Below are 20,215 nucleotides of genomic sequence, written 5' to 3'. Positions count from 1 at the left end.
TCAGTAGTGCTGATAAGAAGGAGATGAGGTTGTGGTGGGGAAGGCGAGCTGCAGACACACTCCCTACCTACCGGGAATCAGGCAAAGCCAGGGCTCTGGGCCAAGGCCCCAGGAGTCTTCAACACCTCTCAGTTCCCAGGCCACTCAGGGCTCACTGAGAGAGAGAGACTGGCTGCTTGTGCAGGGCTGTGCATCGGCAGGATGTGGGGAAAGATGCCATAATTTTGAAAGGCCCTCAGAGAAGAGATGGAATAAATCAGCTTTCCACATAGGATCCACATAGTATCAGTGATCAAGGGCTCCTTCACACCACCAAATTTGCACATGTCTGTTCCGGCCTCACTTGTCTCAAGCTGTATGATGTAATAATGGTCAACAGCCCAGTCTCAGGGGAGACGAAAGCCTGAACTTGAATCTGAGCTGTGCCCCATGATGGCTGTGACATTTCACAAGTTGCTCCACCCCTCTAAACTCAGTTTCCTCCTATCCAAAATGGGGATCCTGGTGGTTCTGTGGTGGGTGCTTATAAGTGGCCAGGCCACACTCCCTTGGAGACTCCTAATTTCAATGAGACGGGTGGACAGTTCTGTGCATGCCCCTGAGCCCTGGTGCCGTGGACTCTCTCTGCATCGTGGCTCTGTGGCTTCCTCTAGAGGGTGCCCATTCCCCAGTAGGTACATCCCTGAGTTCACATCCCTGGGGACAGTCCTCAAGCGGTGAAAGCCAGGCGTCTGTGCGTAAATCCTCCAGCTTCCCCTGTACAGCGGAACAGTTCTGAGGTGGGTTCTATGCTAGTTTCCAGATGTCCCCTGCAGGACTGAGCCACAGTCACCCACAGTGTTTACCTGCCCACTGAGGTACCTTTTCGACTTTTCTCCCTTCCCATCTCACTGTGCCCTTTCCCCCACTTCTTTTTTTTTTTTTTTTTTTTTTTTGCTGTACGCGGGCCTCTCACTGCTGTGGCCTCTCCCGTTGCGGAGCACAGGCTCCGGACACACAGGCTCCGCGGCCATGGCTCGCGGGCCCAGCCGCTCCGCGGCATGTGGGATCTTCCGGGATCGGGGCACGAACCCGTGTCCCCTGCATCGGCAGGCGGACTCTCAACCACTGCGCCACCAGGGAAGCCCCCTTTCCCCCACTTCTGACTCCTGGAACCACCTCCTAAGTAAACCACCTGCACCCAAATCCTCCTCTCGGGTTCTGCTTTGGGGGAGCCCACATTCCTCCTGGTAGCTCTCTCGTAGGTTCCTTGCGAGATTTGAATGAGGTAACTAATACAGGTGGAGAGAGCTGGGCACATAGTAGATGCTCAAAAAAGGTAGCTCAGGCTCTGACTCTTATTAGCATAATTTCAATCATATTCATTAAGGTCTAGCTGCTCTTGACTCTGAAATCCTGTAAAAGTGAATTAAAAAAAAATGCCATGCAGAGAAAAAAAAAGATGCCTTGGGAAAACACTTGTGTCAGTAAGTGGGCAACTCACCTCCGCGTGCACACCCCTGCCCGCAAACTAAAGAATCAAAGGGATTAAGGAGAACTGGCCAGAGTAAATCTGGTGTCCTCTTCCTTCTCCATCATTTGCTCCCTCTTGAAACCACAGTGTGTTATCAACATGGAAATGAAGGCACTGTCTTTAAGTATGCAAGTGGGTAGCTGTTTGCAACCTGCATTTTCAATGTTGTAGCCCAGTGTTTAGAAATTATAAATCCTACATCAACCCAAACATGTCTATTTAAAAAAAAAATTATTGGAGTATAGGTAATTTACAATGTTGTATTAGTTTCAGGTGTACAGCAAAGTGATTTAGTTATACATATATTCATTCTTTTTCAGATTCATTTCTCACATAGGTTATCACAGAACATTGAGTAGAGTTCCCTGTGCTATACAGTAGGTCCTTGTTGATTATCTATTTTATATATAGTAGTGTGTGTGTTAATCCCAAACTCCTAATTTATCCCCCCACCCAACCTGTCCCCTTTGGTAACCATAAATTTGTTTTTGAAGTCTGTAAGTGTGTTTCTGTTTTGAATATAAGTTCATTTGTATCATTTTATTAGATTACACATATAAATTATATCATATGATATTTGTCTTTCTCTGACTTACTTCACTTAGTATGATAATCTCTAGGTCCAGCCATGTTGCTGCAAAGGCATTATTTTGTTCATTTTTATGGCTGAGTAATATTCCACTGTGTATATGTATCACATCTTCTTTTTACATTCATCTGTCGATGGACATTTAGGTTGCTTCCTTGTCTTAGCTATTGTAAATAGTGCTGCAGTGATCATTGTGGTGCATGCATCTTTTTGATTTATGGTTTTCTCTAGATATATGCCCAGGAGTGGGATTGCTGGATCGTATGGTAGCTCTATTTTTAGATTTTTAAGGAACCTCCATACTGTTCTCCATGGTAGCTGTACCAATTTACATTCCCACCAACAGAGTAAGAGAGTTTCCTTTTCTCCACACCCTCTCCAGCATTTATTGTTTGTATACGTTTTGATGATGACCATCATGACTGGTGTGAGGTGAACCTCGTTGTAGTTTTGATTTGAATTTCTCTGATAATTAGTGATGTCGAGCATCTTTCCATGTGCGTTTTGGCCATCTGTATGTCTTTGGAGAAATGTCATTTTAGGTCTTCTGCCTGCTTTTTGATTAGGTTGTTTATTTATTTATTTTTTTGACATAGAGCTGCGTGAGCTGTTTGTATATTTTGGTCAGCCCAAACATTTCTTATGTCAAGAAAACTTACATTTTTCTTTGACCATCCAACTCTAAGCTTAGTGGAGGGGGGGGTAAAACAATTTTTTCTTGATTCTTGGAAACCTCAAATTCATCACAATGTTCTGTTTGATATCTGAAAATCATTCATCTTGTTACTATCCATTCTGCAGCAGAATCATTTCTTTAGTCTTCCACCAGAATATTTATTTACAAGAGAAAATTATCTTTGGGCCATTCACTGTATTACTTGTCCAGTCCTTTCCATCCTGGTTTGATTGATTCTCCATAAAATAAACAGCCATGTGTCTTTTGAAAATTGATCTTAAAGTCTTAACACACGTTGCTTAAAGGATGGCCAAAAAATCCACCCTTATGTGCAAAGAAAAGTCACACAAAAATGAGAGAATTGCATCCAGTTAGCATCCAGCATTATACAATACTATGTTGTAAAATACATTTGTATCCATGTGAATTGCTATTGTATAATAACATAGCAACTTTTATTATGAGTTCACAGTTTTGGGGAAAGTTTATGCCCTACGTGGCAGTACAGAAGAGGAGTTAGTCAATTATCCTTATGTACCATCTGTACCCAAAGGACAAAGCAACCTAAATGTTGATGTATGTATTTCTTTTACTGTTGTAACATATGTTAGTATTAATAATACACTGTTCGATAATTTGGTCTTAATATGACAGCAGCTATGTGTCATTCTAAGGAAATCAAAACTTTACTACTACCCGACTTGGGTAGTAACATTCAATTTAGGAAAGGACACTAAGTCATTTAGTTACCAGGAGCGTGGTTTCTGGAATCAAATTACTTTGGCTTGATTGCTGGCTCTTTAGCTTACTGCCTGTGGACTGAAACTGTTTAAACTTTCAGTGTCTCAGTTTCCACATCTACAAAATATACATAGTAGTATCTGGCCCATAATATTGTTTTGACGATTACATGAAATCATCTATATATAAGCAATAAACATTCACATATAGGGCTTAGCTCCAGCCCAGAATGTATTAAATATTCGATAACCATGCACTAGTAATAGAAGTAATAGTGGTAATGGCTTCTTTACCAAAATTCAACAATTGTTCCCATTGGAAAGCAGGCTTCTTTAGTCATTAAGAATATGCTTTAGTCATTATTAATTCAGTTTATACAGAGCATATTCAAGAGCATAGGTGTTGCTACAACCAGGTCATTGAATATTTTTTCTTTCAGTAATAACATAAACAGAAGTTTGGAGGTATGGCCTGGAAATTTTTTTTTTTAACTCAATAGAAGATTTTCAACATTCTGGTGATGAAATCTAAAAATAATAGCAAACACAGGCCAAATGTATGTCAGGCACTAATCTTAGTAATTGACATGTGTTCACTCATTTCAGCCTCACAAATACCCTCTTCTTAACCCAGCTTTATAAATGGGGAGACTGAGGCAAAGAGAATTTAAATATGGGCTTGAGGACATAGAAGGTGTGGGGACTTGGGAGTCATACCCAGGAAACCGGGCTTCAGGGCTGTGTGCCTGAAGGCAGGATAGATGTGTTCATGACCCATGGCTACTCCTCTGGGGTGGGCACCTCTATGGGGCCCCTCCCCAGCAAACCTCCTGGGTCAGCTTCTCTGCTATCCTAGCCCCTTCCTGATGCCTGCATCTCATGGTACAGTACGTTCCTCAGTCATGATTAAGCCTCTCTGCCCAAGACCATGTCTAAAGCGCAGATGAGAGGAGAGTTTCTCCTGACAGGTGATAGGAGATCATCTGGTGAACCTGGCACAGGTAAATGAATGTTAAAGTCATGTTCTTCTGAGAAAGATGGTCTCACATCATAGAGGTCTTCTCTAAGCAAACTGAGGATTTTCAGGTAAGTAGAGTTCTTGACAACGTGGATATTTAGAGAAATCTCAGATCGCTCCAAAAGAGAAATTGTCAACCTCATTTACAGAAGACTGGCCTGTGAATCTGAAAACTCTGGAATTCCGTTTTTATGTCTAAGATCCCCAAATGTGCCAGACCTTCCTACTGCAACTTCCTCCCACATTTGTATATTCTCAAAAAGATATTGCACTCATCAAGAAATTTTCAAGAGAAACAGTTTCAGATTTGAAATAACAACACCTAAATACAGCCAGATGTATCCATTCATAGTCATGCATATGCATAGTTTGCTTTATCCTTGCCTCAGCTCTTTACATACTGAAGGAGTGAAATTGTTGGCACAACAAAGGTTGTGATGATTCTATTTTGTTTTTCAATAGGAAAAATCAAAACTTCAGCACAGAAAACAAAGGCAGATGTTTAGGTTTGCCTGGTGTGGACTGAAACCCTCTCCTCATTATATATTAAAGGTCTTCAGTGTTAGGTTACTGACTGCATAAAGGAAATTTCCAGGGAATGGGTATTTCCTGTTAATTTTTCATGCTGGGTTCTGGGAAAAGAATCAGAGACCCGTAGACAGAATTGCACTACGCGGCCTTCAGAGGAAGGTGTATATATGCACATTACAATCAGAGCTTATTCAAATTCTGGCAAATCAGCTGAAACAGGCCATCTGAAGTTCACGAAAATGAACAATGATGGATTATTTGTATTACTAGTCATTGGTTTTGAACCTGTAACTACAGGCTGTCACATTGATAAATAACTAGGACATTTCATTGAAAAGAGAAATGTACCTCTTGTCATCACAACCTTGATTGATTTCAAAGTAAGAGCAATGTATTAATTAGGAATATATATATTGTCAAAACATTTTTCTTTTTCCTTTTTATTACTCAAAATATTGTGGACCTCTTCTTATTTATTTTTCTACCATTTTGGTACAGAACAAATCAGCCAAATGTTGGAGAAGCAACTGAGAAGAAGACACTAAAATATTGCCAAGAAAAATATGCTAACAAACTCTCAATCCAATGTCTTTTTTTAATATTCTTTTTGGACACTGACATTGGTGCCTACTCCCTTATTTCATTTCCCTCTGAACTTTATCCAGGTTGTAGAATTGGTTCAGTGGTATTAGACCCTTTTTGCTTACTCTTACACTAGCACATCCCTAAATGTTTTATAAAAGGACAACATATTTGATTTTAAAGGCCAGAGTTTTTAACCTTTTTAAATAACTTTTTTTTTTTTTTTTTGGCCACACCAAGCAGCTTGTGAGATCCTAGTTCCCCAACCAGGGATTGAACCTGGGCCTTCGAGAATGAAAGCATGGAGTCCTCACCACTAGACCTCCAGGAAATTCCCTTAAATTACTTTTTCACATCAGTTTAGATATTCTTTTTTTTTTTTTATTGAAGTATAGTTGATATACAATGTTGTATTAGTTTCAGGTATACAACAAAGTGATTCATATATATATATATATAGTTATACATATACTTTTTCAGATTCCTTTCTATTATAGGTTATTACAAGATAATTGAATATAGTTCCCTGTGCTGTACAGTAGGTCCTTATTATTTATCTACTTTATATATAGTAGTGTGTAGTTGAATACTCTTTATTATCACTAGTAGATCCCCAGAAAGGAGGCATGTATCTTTAGACTCTAGATCTCGAGGAATTTGAGGCAGTTAGAGAAAAGTAACCCTTAACCCTAAAGCAGGAAGAAATATGTCATGGAAATAGGACTGGAAAAAGACTCATTCATCTGCTTTACCCTCAAATCTAGCTCTGCCCCTAGGTAGCTGAGTTACATTGAGCAAGTCATTTAACGTTGCCCAGTTGCCTCATCTACAAAAAAATATGCTGGGCTAAAAGACCTTTTTTTCCTACCTCTCAAGTTCTACACTAACATTTTCCCCCAGTGGTCATTGATCCACTGGGGAGTATGAGTAATCACCCTAGAAGTACATTTTTTAAGGTATAACTATTTATATATACAAACATGACAGTATCTCCAGACATTCATGAATAAAAAAGCAGTTGTCAAATAGTACAGAGAGTATAAGTCCATTTATGTGAACCAAAATGAATAGTGTGGACAAAGTCTGAAGGATGCTTTCCACCATGCTAACAGTGTTTAGCTCTGGGGAGAGCTCTAGAATTGGGGATGATGGTCAAAGGAGAGTTTGTTTTTATCCATATTGTTTGTATTTTTTTTTTAATTGAAGTATAGTTGATTTACAATGTTGTGTTAGTTTCAAGTGTAGAGCAAAGTGATTCAGTTATACATAAACACACACACACACACACACACACACACATACATTTTCAGATTCTTTTCCATTATAGGCTTTAACAAGATTTTTTAAAAATAAATTTATTTATTTATTTTTGGCTGCGTTGGGTCTTTGCTGCTGTGCGCGGGCTTTCTCTAGTTGTAGCAAGTGGGGGCTACTCTTTGTTGCAGTGCGCGGGCTTCTCACTGTGGTGGCTTCTCTTGTTGTGGAGCACAGGCTTTAGGCACGTGGGCTTCAGTAGTTGTGGCATGTGGGCTCAGTAGTTGTGGCTCACGGGCTCTAGAGCACAGGCTCAGTAGTTGTGGTGCACGGGCTTAGTTTCTCTGAGGCATGTGGGATCTTCCTGGACCAGGGCTCAAACCTGTGTCCCCTGCATTGGCAGGTGAATTCTCAACCACTGTGCCACCAGGGAAGCCCCATCACAAGATATTGAATATAGTTCCCTGTGCTATACAGTAGGTCCTTGTTATTTATCTATTTTATATATAGCAGTGTATATCTATTCATCCCAAACTCGTAATTTATCCCTCCCTTTCCCCTTTAGTTATCATAAGTTTGTTTTCTATGTCTGTCAGTCTATTTAAAGGCACACTTTAGAAAAGAATTTAATTTAGTGATGAGAAATAAGAAATGAATGAAAAACAGTAAATATAGATGCCTCTTTATAAATAGTAAGTAAAATCATTTAGCTTTTCATATGAAGAAATTCAAAGGGGAGAGAGAACAGGGAAGAAAAATTATGTATGTATACATTGAATCGAAAATCACCATTTTATAGGTCACAAATGACCCATTATTGGCAATTTATATGGGTCACCATAATGCTAGCCATAATCTTTGAATATCACAGTTAAACAAATTACAGGGCCACCTGGGCAACAGCAGCTTTGGCGAATAGCACTGTAGAAGCAGAAATATTAGAGGATCCTGGAAAATCCATCACGTTGGAATCTGTAGCCCAGCTTGGTAGGAGCAGGTATTTCATTATCACAGTCTCTGAAGCAAAACGAAAGTTTGACCTCTAACAATTAAGGTAGTTAAGATCCTACCATGGGCTTCCCTGGTGGCGCAGTGGTTGAGAGTCCGCCTGCCGATGCAGGGGACACGGGGTCGTGCCCCGGTCCGGGAAGATCCCATATGCCAGGGAGCGGCTGGGCCTGTGAACCATGGCCTCTGAGCCTGCACGTCCGGAGCTTGTGCTCTGCAACGAGAGAGGCCACAACAGTGAGAGGCCTGCGTACCGCAAAAAAATAAAAAATAAAAAAAATAAAATTGGAACTGCTTAAAACCGATGCAAACATATCCTAAAATATCAAATGGTTGAGCCTCATATGTGTTGATTCTGGAAGCATTCATGTACCTCACTTTGATGCTTTTTAAATGCTCCATTTTTCATGAGAGATCTAATTATTGGCCAATGTGGAACTTCTCTTTTACTGTTGGTTTTAGTTATCACTGAAAATTCTGTGAAGGAATTCCTCAGAGAACCTGGTACTATCAAAGAAAGAATCAAGAAGTTGCTTGCTCACAAAAATAACATGAAAAAGAAGGTAAAAATGAAAAACACCACAGAACCTGGGGCGGACTCCTGCCCTTAAGGTTGACTCGCAGCCCTTCAACTCTGAAGAGAGCGTTTTCAGAGATGGGAACCCTCATGGAGAAAAAAAGAGGGATGATTAGAGAAAAAAAGAGGGGCTGGAAGAAGAGAAAAGAGAAGAGAAAGGAATGGCAAGCCATGTGCAGGAGGAGCAAAGCCTTCTGGGAGATGTGTTTTGTGAGTATCACTTTTGTGAATTTATACATCTTATGAAAAGTGCATTGTAGTTTCTCCTGGCAAATGAAAGAAAAAGGGAAGACAGTTTCACGCCTTAAGTAAGATGGGGTCAGCTTTAAGTCCTAAGAAGCAGGGTTCTATCTAAGGTCTGGAAACTTAGTCTTCCACAGATACGAAATCCAGTTTGCTGCTGTGGGACGCACGGAGGGTCAGGCCTCTTCCCTTGCCTGTGGGGTTTCCTGTTTGATGCAGACCCGCTTTCTGCTCCAGGCCAAGGAAGCCCAGTTGTCCTGCCAGCAGGGTCGTCTGGACACCCAGTTTTGCATGCAGCACAACCCCAGGCCCCAGAGAGCGCCCCTTGGTGAATCTCCCAAACTCTACCTTTTTCCTTCATGAAGGCACTTTTTACAGGTGCACTCATGAAAGAAGATTTTCAGAGTTGCGTGGTTATTATCTAAAAAAGCAAGACAGACAGTTGGAGGAAAATTCTATAGAAACGTTAAGCTTAAGTTTTCTGCATGAGCTGGAGAACTGCCCTTGTCACTGGTGGCAGAGCAGAGCCCATCACCAGCCTCAGCCCCTCCAGGGTGGTTTCCATGTTAACCCAGCCTGGATCCCGCACATTGAGACTTTCCATTTCATTCTCACCAGGCGTCTGTTGCTCCCTCTATATTTTGTCTTGTCTGTTCCTGCTCCATGGCTGTTAGATTTAACCAAATGAAAAGTAGCTCCAGCACCACTGGTCCAAGAACTAGCATACCAATGACATTATCTCCATTAATAGAGTCAAAATCTCAAAAGATATGTTTCCAAAACATGGTGATAAGGGATGTGCAATTTAGGTTGCTTGGGTGATGCTTAGGTCAACTGGGGGCACCTGTGGAAAAAGATGTTCTACATGAGGAAACTGGAACAAATACGAATGCTTTGGAAATGTTAGGGAAACACAGTTGTAACATATTCTGTCCGTAGAACACAGTGATCCCTTGGTATCCATGGGGGATTGGTTCCAGGAACTCTCACAGATACCAAAATCCATGGGTGCTCAAGTCCCTTATATAAAATAGTGCAGCATTCACATATAACCTACACACATCCTCCCATATACTTTAAGTAATCTCTAGATTATTTAAAATACATAATACAATGTAAATGCTGTGTAAATAGTTGCCTGGCACTCAAGGCAAATTCAAGTTTTGCTCTTTGGAAGTTTCTGGATTTTCAAAAAAATATTTTTGACCTGTGTTTGGTTGAATCTGTGGACATAGAGTCCATGGATATGGAGGGCCAGCTGTATATGATAAAACCCTCTTTGTTTGTTCATTCATATCTTCTTAGCACGTGAGGCTTTAGGATTTTTTTTTTAACTGATCAAGTGTTCATTGTTAGCCCCTAAGGTGAACGAAGCGGGAGAAGTTGATCTGGTTCTGGTCCAAAGAAGAGCTACAACATCCCAACTGGAACACAGAGGTGAGTAATGCCTTCTTCCAAGTATACGCTATTTCATGGTGTCCCATGGCCCTTTCATTTCTTCATAGGATGAGATGGTTGTGTATGAATCACTGCTTCATTCCTAAGTACCCAAGGGAAGAATCATTACATCATGATAACCAGTGCCAGTGTGAAAATAGCAAGTCCTTATGTGATTAATACCAATGATTATGGTACTATAAGGATGTTTTCTCTCTACATGAAACCTGGAGTAAAGAAGTGAGGTAGATCATATGTATGGAGACGGCAGAAAATAACATTTGCTTCAACTTCAACCCATGGGGGCCCACAACCTGAAAATCATCATGTACTAAAATCTGGCCCTAAGTGCCTGTGTCAGTTACCTATTGCCACAGTAGCGCTTTGTAACAGACAACCACAAACCCTCAGTGCCTGTCAATAAATATTTAGCTTTGCATGTGAGTCTGTGGGTTGGCTGGACAGTTCTGCTGATCTGGGCTGGTCTGGGTGGGGTTCGCCCCTGTGTCTGCATCAGCTGTGGGCCTGCTCGGTGACTTCGCTCATCTTAACTGTGCTCCCTCACAGGCCTGGGGCCTCAGATGGGACACCTGGGCCGACTCTGGTCTGCTCCATGGGGTCTCTCGTCCTCCCGGAGGCTAACCAAGCTTGTTCTTGTGAGGCAGTGGCAGGGTTCCCAGAAAGAGAGCAGAGGCACACAGGCCTGGTCTAGGCCAGAACTGGCACAGCGTGGCTTCTGTCATACTCTATTGGCCAAGGCAAGTCATAAGGCCAGCCCAGGCTTAAGAGTTGGGGAAGGCACGACAAAGTCATATTGCAGAGAGTGTGGACACAGGGAGGGCTAAAAATTGGGACCATTTATGTGATCATTCTAGCAAGGCCTCATAATCTGGAATTTCTTAGGCATCATCCCTAATTTCCTCTGAGTTTATTTAGCACTTTCACTACCCACGACAAATTACACGCGCATCTCTACACAGACATCAGGGAAAAGCCTACCTATATATGTATCCCTTTTACTTGGTGTAAATATGAATGTCTTGATCTCTTTCCTTTTCAAACTTCACTTACCACTATACATGTTCTAAGCTTGTGCTAATTGGATTTCCTTCTATGTTTAATCCATGATTACATTCTCCAATTCTGTGCTTTTTGTTTATAGGACAATCTCCACAATGAAGAAAGTACCTCTCTACTTCACTCCTCCAAATTTAATCTGAGAAGCTTCTACAAAAAATTTTCCAAAGGGTAGTGACCCATGACCCAACTCCTATAGGCATCTTGTTTTCTTCCACATTTCTCCTAAGTGTCCCGCGTTTTTGTTTTTGGTTTGTTTTTTGTTTTTGTTTTTATGCAGCATGCAGGATCTTAGTTACCTGACCAAGGATCGAACCCACTCCTCCTGCAGTGGAAAAGCAGAGCCTTAACCACTGGACTGCCAGAGATGTCCCAGTGTTCCGCTTTTTTAATTTCTCTGCATCAAACATCTTATTGCCCATTTTCCTGGTTAGGAAGAAAATGTTTTATAGCTCAGGGGTTAAGCTACCTTCTCTAGGTGCTTGGAACTTCTGCCCCAGCTCTGCTTTACACTTCTAAATGACATTAATAAATTATTTGAGTCCTCTTTGGATCTCCAAATCAACCAGGTTTCTTACTTTACTTTTTCTTCCATAATCCTCAAAGAAACACAGAAAGTTTACAATTTTGTTTATTAGCTAATGCCTCTGATTTTAAAGGTCTTTGAATAAGGTGTCCAGAGTGCTCAGTCTCAATTAGTAGACTCAGGTGAGCCCCAGAACTCCTCCACTTGATGTTTGCCTGGGGCAGGTCACGTAGGCTTGTGATATCTCATGGATTTCATGTGTAAAGTCAGAATAAGAACAACACTCCTCTCTAAGGTGCTGTCTTAGGCTGAGTTCCTCAAAAACAGACCTTGAGACAAGAATTTGTGTGCAAGTGGTTTATGTGCACAGTGATTCCATGAAACAGTGGTTGGAGACCGGGGAAGAGAAGGAGTTAATAAAGGACATGTCATTGAGCAAGTTTCCACTGTAGGTGCCTGGAGCTGGATCCAACTGGGGAATCTGGGAGCCAGTGTATAGAACACATGGCTCAGAATTATCCTACTGGAGGGGCAAGGGAGCTGGGGTATTTATACACCAACTCCCATCTGACATTGATTGAAGGCCACTCCCAGGAAGGTGTTAATTCCCTGGTGCTCCTGGCCTGCCATAAAATCAGGGAAGGACACCACTGTGGCAACTGGATCTCTATCCCATTTGGACCCTTTACAAGACTGGAGAGAACCTGGATTCCAATCTGACTTCAGGTCCAGGTCCAATTCCAGAACTTAGTGGTCATACCCAAAGGCAGGAAGCAGAGGTAGCTAACCACCAAGTCCTGTCCATCACTGGTTGAGGACTCACCGAGGGAAAGAACTCCCTGTTATTCTGGTCTGCCTGGCTTTGGCCAAGCATGATCCAGCCAGAGAATACCCTCACTCAGAGAATTGTGTTGTTTGCAGTAGAAAGCCCTGTGCCTGCAAGGGAACATAACGTGCCAACAGGTACTGGTGCGGCACCAACAGCATCTGTTTTGGAGGGTGGTATGGATTAAATCAGAGAATGTGTTTGAAAGTATTTTGTAAACCATAAAGTGCTATACGAATGAAATATGGTGCTGGTGAGACCAAAGCCTTGAGTTTTATCTCTTAGTGGAATGTTTGGCTACATACCGTTCCATTGCCCCAGTTTACATTCCCCATCTCTCACATGATGCAAAAAAAGGGGGAGTTTGGTACAAACGTGCCATTACAGTTATAAACCGACTGAAACTTATGTTGCATTATTTGTGGACTGCTAACATCAACTTGTCAAACGAGTAATAGCACTTACTAAAGAATATTGAAGACTGGGGCTTCCCTATTGGTGCAGTGGTTGAGAGTCCGCCTGCCGATGCAGGGAACATGGGTTCATGCCCCGGTCCGGGAAGATCCTGGATGCTGCAGAGCAGCCGGGCCCGTGAGCCATGGCTGCTGAGCCTGCGCGTCCGGAGCCTGTACTCCACAACGGGAGAGGCCACAGCAGTGAGAGGCCCGCATACCAAAAAAAAAAAAAAAATTGAAGAGTGGAAGCAAGTGTTACCTGGCATTTTTTATTTATTTATTTTTCCTTTTTTTAAATTGATTTTTATTGGAGTATAGTTGCTTTACAATGTTGTGGTAGTTTCTGTTGTACAGCAAAGTGAATCAGTTATACATATACATATATCCCCTCTTATTTGAATTTCCTTCCCATTTAGGTCACCACAGAGCATTGAATAGAGTTCCCTGTGCTCTACAGTAGGTTCTCAGTAGTTATCTATTTTATACATAGTATCAATAGTGTATATACTTCAATCCCAATCTCCCCATTCATCCCATCCCCCTGCCATCTTTTAATTTTAAAACTGGGACTAGAAATAAGATATCTTTGCTGGAATAGGGGAAAATAAGTGTTAGAAAGACAGGAAAGTGAGAGAAGAAGCCATGTGTTTGTAATGGCTTAAGATATGTGCAGACAGACAGCCTGGATTTCAGTCTGATTTAGGATTCAGGTCCAGTTCCAGCCCGCAGTGTCTGGGGGACTTGGACAAGTCACTTATGACTCTTAGTTTTACTTACCTGAAAATGCGCCTGATTGTGGAATTTTTGTGACAGTCAAATCAAATGATGTAATGTACATGAAAATGTTTTGCAACTTGTAATGAGTCAAAACCAGTTGCTGCCACTTCTCTCTTTAGCTTTTCCTTTTCCCCTTTCCTTGCCATTCCTTTATTCCTCAGTATAAACTGCCAAGACCCCAAATCCAAGCCAGAGACTGACGTTTGTTATAAATCAGAAGCATCTCAGTCTTTCCCCTCTTTCCCAGTGGTGTTTTCTAACACCGACATCAGGGGTCAAGCCTTTTTTGTAAGGGCCAGATGGTAAATATTTTAGGCTTTGTGAACCATACCATCTCTGTTGCATCTGTCAACTCTGTCATTGTAGCTCAAAAGCATCCATAGACAGTATGTAAATGAATGGGCGTGGTGTGTTTCAATAAAATGTTATTTGCAAGAACAAGCAGTGAGCCAGGATGTCAGTTTGCAGACCCCAATCTACATAAAAGTAACCAGAGGCACTAGTTCAAAGTTTGTACTAACTGGCCCTGTAGTCCATGCAGTTGTTAGAATTTGTTAAATTAACATTCGTTAAGTAGAGCCCCTGCATGCCACATGGCTCAACAAAACCCCACAAAAGAAATTGAGATAGAGAAGCTTATTACTCTGGGTCCTGGGGGACTACATGGCAAGGCCTCCAGGGGCCACAGAGGGAAGTCGAGGCAGGATGTGGGGCACACACCTCTATTAGGGTCCATGTGTGGAGCGCTTTGGGGTTGCTGGGCGAAGCCTGGCTTGATGCATTCCAACAAAAACAATAGGGTTTTGGTAAGCTACGAGGGGGTCTTATCTAAGGAGTGCACAAGGGCCAGGCCCTGGGAAGTAGGGAAGACTGTCAATCACAAGGGCTGTTGGGGAAGTCATATCAGGAACTCACTTTTATTCATGACTCTGCAAGCTCTTATCTAAGGCATGCACTTGCACAATGACTAGTGCCAGTTAGAGGCCCCCACAAGCCGTGTTGCCAAACAAAACGGATGCCAGGGCAGCGATACTGTGGTGTAGCTTGGCTAAGCTCTCTCTTTTTTTTTAAATTGAAGTATAGTTGATTGGCAATGTTGTGATCATTTCTGGTATACAGCAAACTGACTGTTTTATATATATATATGTATATATATATATATGTGTATATATATATATATATATACACACATATATACATATATATATACATATATATATATATATATATATATACATATATATATATATATATTCTTTTTCATATTCTTTTCCATTATGGTTTATTACAGATATTGAATATAGTTCCCTGTGCTATACAGTAGGACCTTATTGTTTATCCATCCTATATATAATAGTTTGCATCTGCTAGTCCCAAATTCCCTAAACGTTTATTTATTTATTTATTTATTTATTTAATTTTGGGCTGCGTTGGGTCTTAATTTCTGTGCATGGGCTTTCTCTATTTGCGGCGAGTGGGGGCTACCCTTCGTTGTGGTGTGCAGGCTTCTCATTGCGGTGGCTTCTCTTGTGGCACAGCACGGGCTCTAGGCACGCGGGCTTCAGTAGTTGTGGTACATGGGCTCACTAGTTGTGGTTCCCAGTATCTAGAGTGCAGGCTAAGTTAGTTGTGGCTCACAGGCTTAGTTGCCCCATGGCATGCAGACCAGGGATCGAACCTGTGTCCCCCTCATTGGCAGGCAGATTCTTAACCACTGTGCCACCAGGGAGGTACCCCAAATTCCCTAAACACTTGACAGCAACTGAAAACATGGCATTGCCTTCCAAAGCTCCCAATGTTAAACATTTTCCTAATGCTTTTTTTTTTTTGGCCGCTCCACGTGGCTTGCAGGATCTTAGTTTCTGACAAGGGTTCGCACGCTGAACCCGGTCCCCCTGCAGTGGAAGTGTGGAGTCCTCACCACTGGACTGCCAGGCAATTCCCTTTCCTAATGCTCTTAATGTTGATGAAATGCACCCTTTTTCTCAGCAGATTTAAATATCTCAGGTGACTGCAGCTTTGACTACGGGGTCTGTGACTGGAAACAGGATATAGAAGATGATTTCGTCTGGAATCCTGCTGACCGAGATAATAGTATTCAGATTTCACTATTTCATGTTATGTGATATGGCCCAGGGAAAGAGAGATCCAATGATTGGAGAGTGATTTTTCCTATCGCTTGTGTGGTCAGGGTTGTTTGTCAAGTTTGGAAACTTTTAGACCTTCCCAAGTCTCCCCTGATGAATGATTGACTTGGGTCAGCATATATTCTCCTCCTTAATCTCTCTCCCACCCACCTACCCCCGCAAAGGATTATCCAGCAAAATTCTTCCATATTCATTTTCCTGCTGCTGAGAGACAGATGTGGGAATTCATATAAGCATTAAGAGTATTTGGGGAAAGGTAGAAGGAAATTGTTTCTTTTCCCCAGTTTACCAGCTGTGGTGCTCTGTGGTTTTGTTTTGGGTTTGGAAGGCAGGGGATATAAATCTGAAAAGGAAATATGATCTCTCCCTAGACCTGGAGTTTTAGTAGAGTTACCCTTCAGAACATTGAAACCATAATGAGCATCAAATCAGCAATCTGAACTCTTGGACTAGACTTTCCTTCTATTGCTTGAGGATTTCTTTCTTTCCACTGGATTTTTCTCTGCCTAAGCTCTGAACTGCCTGCTTTCCACTGCCTACTTAAACACTGTTGATGAGTTCTAACTTCTGTTTGGGTAGAACATTTGGCTGGCTGATCCCATTTGGAGCATAAATTGAATCTTGGTCATTTAAGGCTGACTCTATAATTAGAGATAACTGTTATACCTTTAGGAAATCCAGATCCTTACCAAATTGTTTATTTGGGGATGTATAGGCTCAGCTCTCAGGTAAAAGATCCTTCTTGTAGATCCTTCCTCTAGACTAATTCCTCCCTGAGATCTTTCCTTGCAAACCCTTACATGCAATCAGGAAACTGGATATCTCCTAATAAAAATTCCTTTTAGAAATTGGGATTAGGGTAGAGGGTAGAAGTCCCCTATTTACAAATACCTCATTCACAAATGACCCTGGGGTTCTCAGCTTTTGCATCACTCACATTGTCCTCCCTCCCTTCCTGAACTTCCATCAGATCTCTAGGTGGGCTGGTTCTTCCCTACAGTTAAATATAGAAAAGAAACATGGGATGAATCAGCATTTTTAGAAGGATAAAATCTCAAGGACAGATCAAAATGGGCTTCAGCTGGGAGTGAAAGGGAAACCTACCACAATGGGTCACAGAAGAGAGTATAGCTAGGAGAATTGCCACATAAAATATAGGATACCTAAATTTCAGATAGCAATGCATACTTTTTAGTATATCTCAGACATGTTGTTTATGTGAAATGCAAACTCCACTGGGCAGCCTGTATTTTTAGTTTCTGAATCTAGCAAACTTACTAACTGGGGAAGAAGACCAGAAAATCTCTGGGTCCAGTGAAAACTAAAGCATCGTCAACCTGGGTCCTGGGAGTGTCTGTGGACTAGCAGAAGACTCCACCCACCCACCATGTCTTTCTTCTGGCTTCTAGAGGAATTCCTTCTTCCTATCAACTTCTTCAAACCCCACTCTATGAGAGTTTTTGCCCAAGTCCATCAAAGCCACAACCAGAAGACTGGAGATGAGCAAACATCCACCACACTGGTTAAAAAATACCTGAGAAAAGGATCTTAGAAACAAAAGTGACCTGTGTTCCTGCCATGTTCAATCAGAACTTAGAGTGATACATTACACATGGTGGCTGAGCACCATGATACCATTGTTACAAAGTCATGTATGTGTGGATTAAATACTACACTGTGGACCCACCTGATGATCTGGCCATGATACATGCCAACTTGGGGAAATGCATTCCAAGGTTCAAACAATCAATGTGGAAAGTTCTGGAACACAAGTTCTCCATTAGCAGAAAATCACCTACAGTGATAAAAGACCATTTAATTAGGTTCTTGCCCCATATCTGGTATTACCAAGCTTTGTGAATGTGAACAAATTCTTCAGTTTCTCTGATTCTTAGTTACCTTGTCTGGAGAGCAAAGAACTTCACCTCTGTGATCTCTAAAATCCATTTTAGCATGAAAATTTTGTTCCTAAATGTTTGAAATGAAAAGGACTTCAGCATTCCCTATAATAAACTAGCATTAATTTTTTATAGATACTTTATATACTATAGCCAAACCCTTTACATTGGCCTCATTAACTGTGGGTTTTTCTTCTCTTTCAAGCTGTTAGCTACTATATGGCAGTTCCAGTACTGGCAGGTCAGAAGAAGGACATCGGCCGTTTGAAACTTGTCCTACCTAACCTGCAGCCCCAAAGCAACTTCTGTTTGCTCTTTCATTACTGGCTGGCTGGAAACAAAGTAGGGAAACTTCGAGTGTTTGTGAAAAATAGTAATAATGCCCTGGCATGGGAGAAGACCAGGAGCATGGATGAATGATGGAAGATGGGGAAAATTCAGCTGTATCAAGGGATTGATATTCCCAAAAGCATGAGTGGAAAACATATTAAATGAGATATTTACATTGTTTTTCAGTGATTTAACAAAAAAAATAAAACACTTACTGAAGTATATAGGCACTGGGGCTACAAAGATGAATTAGACTCTTTCCTCCACTTAAAGAGCTTATATTCTGGAGCGAAATAAATGAGGTAATTAATAGCACAACTAATGATAATACTTGTCAAGTGCATGCGTATCAACATTTTATGGGAATGAGCTGTTTGTGTGTCAGGCTCCTCTCACAAACTTCCTTCCAAACCAGGCTCTAAACTCCTTAATATGTGAAAGCTCATTCATTTAATGCCCATCACTTATGAAAATGAATGGAGACTAGAAGGCCACTTTTTAAAAAAATTATTTTGTTCAAGTATAGTTGATTTACAATATTTTTTTTCTTTTATTTATTTATTTTTTAAATTAGTTTCTGCTTTATAACAAAGTGAATCAGTCATACATATACATCTGTTCCCACATCCCTTCCCTCATGCATCTCCCTCCCTCCCACCCTCCCCATCCCACCCCTCCAGGTGGTCACAAAGCACCGAGCTGATCTCCCTGTGCTCTGAGGCTGCTTCCCACTATCTATCTACCTTACGTTTGGTAGTGTATATATGTCCATGCCTCTCTTTCGCTTTGTCACAGCTTACCCTTCCCCCTCCCCATATCCTCAAGTCCATTCTCAAGTAGGTCTGTGTCTTTATTCCCGTTTTACCCCTAGGTTCTTCATGACATTTTTTTTTTTAATTCCGTATATATGTGTTAGCATACGGTATTTGTCTTTCTCTTTCTGACTTACTTAACTCTGTATGACAGACTCTAGGTCTATCCACCTCATTACAAATAGCTCAGTTTCGTTTCTTTTTATGGCTGAGTAATATTCCATTGTATATATGTGCCACATCTTCTTTATCCATTCATCCAATGATGGACACTTAGGTTGTTTCCAGCTCCGGGCTATTGTGAATAGAGCTGCAATGAACATTTTGGTACATGTCTCTTTTTGAATTATGGTTTTCTCAGGGTATATATGCCTAGTAGTGAGATTGCTGGGTCATGTGGTAGTTCTATTTTTAGTTTTTTAAGGAACCTCCATACTGTTCTCCATAGTGGCTGTACCAATTCACATTCCCACCAGCAGTGCAAGAGTGTTCCCTTTTCTCCACACCCTCTCCAGCATTTATTCTTTCTAGATTTCTTGATGATGGCCATTCTGACTGGTGTGAGATGATATCTCATTGTAGTTTTGATTTGCATTTCTCTAATGATTAATGATGTTGAGCATTCTTTCATGTGTTTGTTGGCAGTCTGTATATCCTCTTTGGAGAAATGCCTATTAAAGTCTTCTGCCCGTTTTTGGATTGGGTTGTTTGTTTTTTTGCTATTGAGCTGCATGAGCTGTTTATAAATTTTGGAGATAAATCCTTTGTCAGTTGCTTCATTTGCAAATATTTTCTCCCATTTTGAGGGTTGTCTTTTAGTCTTGTTTATGGTTTCCTTTGCTGTGCAAAAGCTTTGAAGTTGCATTAGGTCCCATTTGTTTATCTTTGTTTTTATTTCTATTTCTCTAGGAGGTGGGTCCAAAAGGATCTTGCTGTGATTTATGTCATAGAGTGTTCTACCTATGTTTTCCTCTAAGAGTTTGATAGTTTCTGGCCTTACATTTAAGTCTTTAATCCATTTTGAGCTTATTTTTGTGTATGGGGTTAGGGAATGATCTAATCTCAAACTTTTACATGTCCCTGTCCAGTTTTCCCAGCACCACTTATTGAAGAGGCTGTCCTTTCTCCACTGTACATTCCTGCCTCCTTTATCAAAGATAAGTTGGCCATATGTGCATGGGTTTATCTCTGGGCTTTCT

At 41.2% G+C, this 20,215-nt stretch overlaps 1 protein-coding gene across 1 annotated transcript in view; it reads left to right on the top strand.

The window, feature by feature from the left end:
• EGFL6 (EGF like domain multiple 6) overlaps window positions 1-20,215 on the top strand; it is a 46,200-nt gene that overhangs the window by 15,266 nt on the left and 10,719 nt on the right. Inside the window, 5 exon segments of the mRNA XM_060088276.1 lie at window positions 8,374-8,501; window positions 8,503-8,698; window positions 10,088-10,168; window positions 15,822-15,923; window positions 18,080-18,349. Coding sequence (XP_059944259.1) covers window positions 8,374-8,501; window positions 8,503-8,698; window positions 10,088-10,168; window positions 15,822-15,923; window positions 18,080-18,349 — 777 coding nt within the window.

This window comes from Mesoplodon densirostris (assembly GCF_025265405.1).
Source record: "Mesoplodon densirostris isolate mMesDen1 chromosome Y unlocalized genomic scaffold, mMesDen1 primary haplotype SUPER_Y_unloc_2, whole genome shotgun sequence".
In the NCBI taxonomy this organism is placed as follows: Eukaryota; Metazoa; Chordata; class Mammalia; order Artiodactyla; family Ziphiidae; genus Mesoplodon; species Mesoplodon densirostris.
This window is presented reverse-complemented; position numbering and strand designations above follow the sequence as displayed.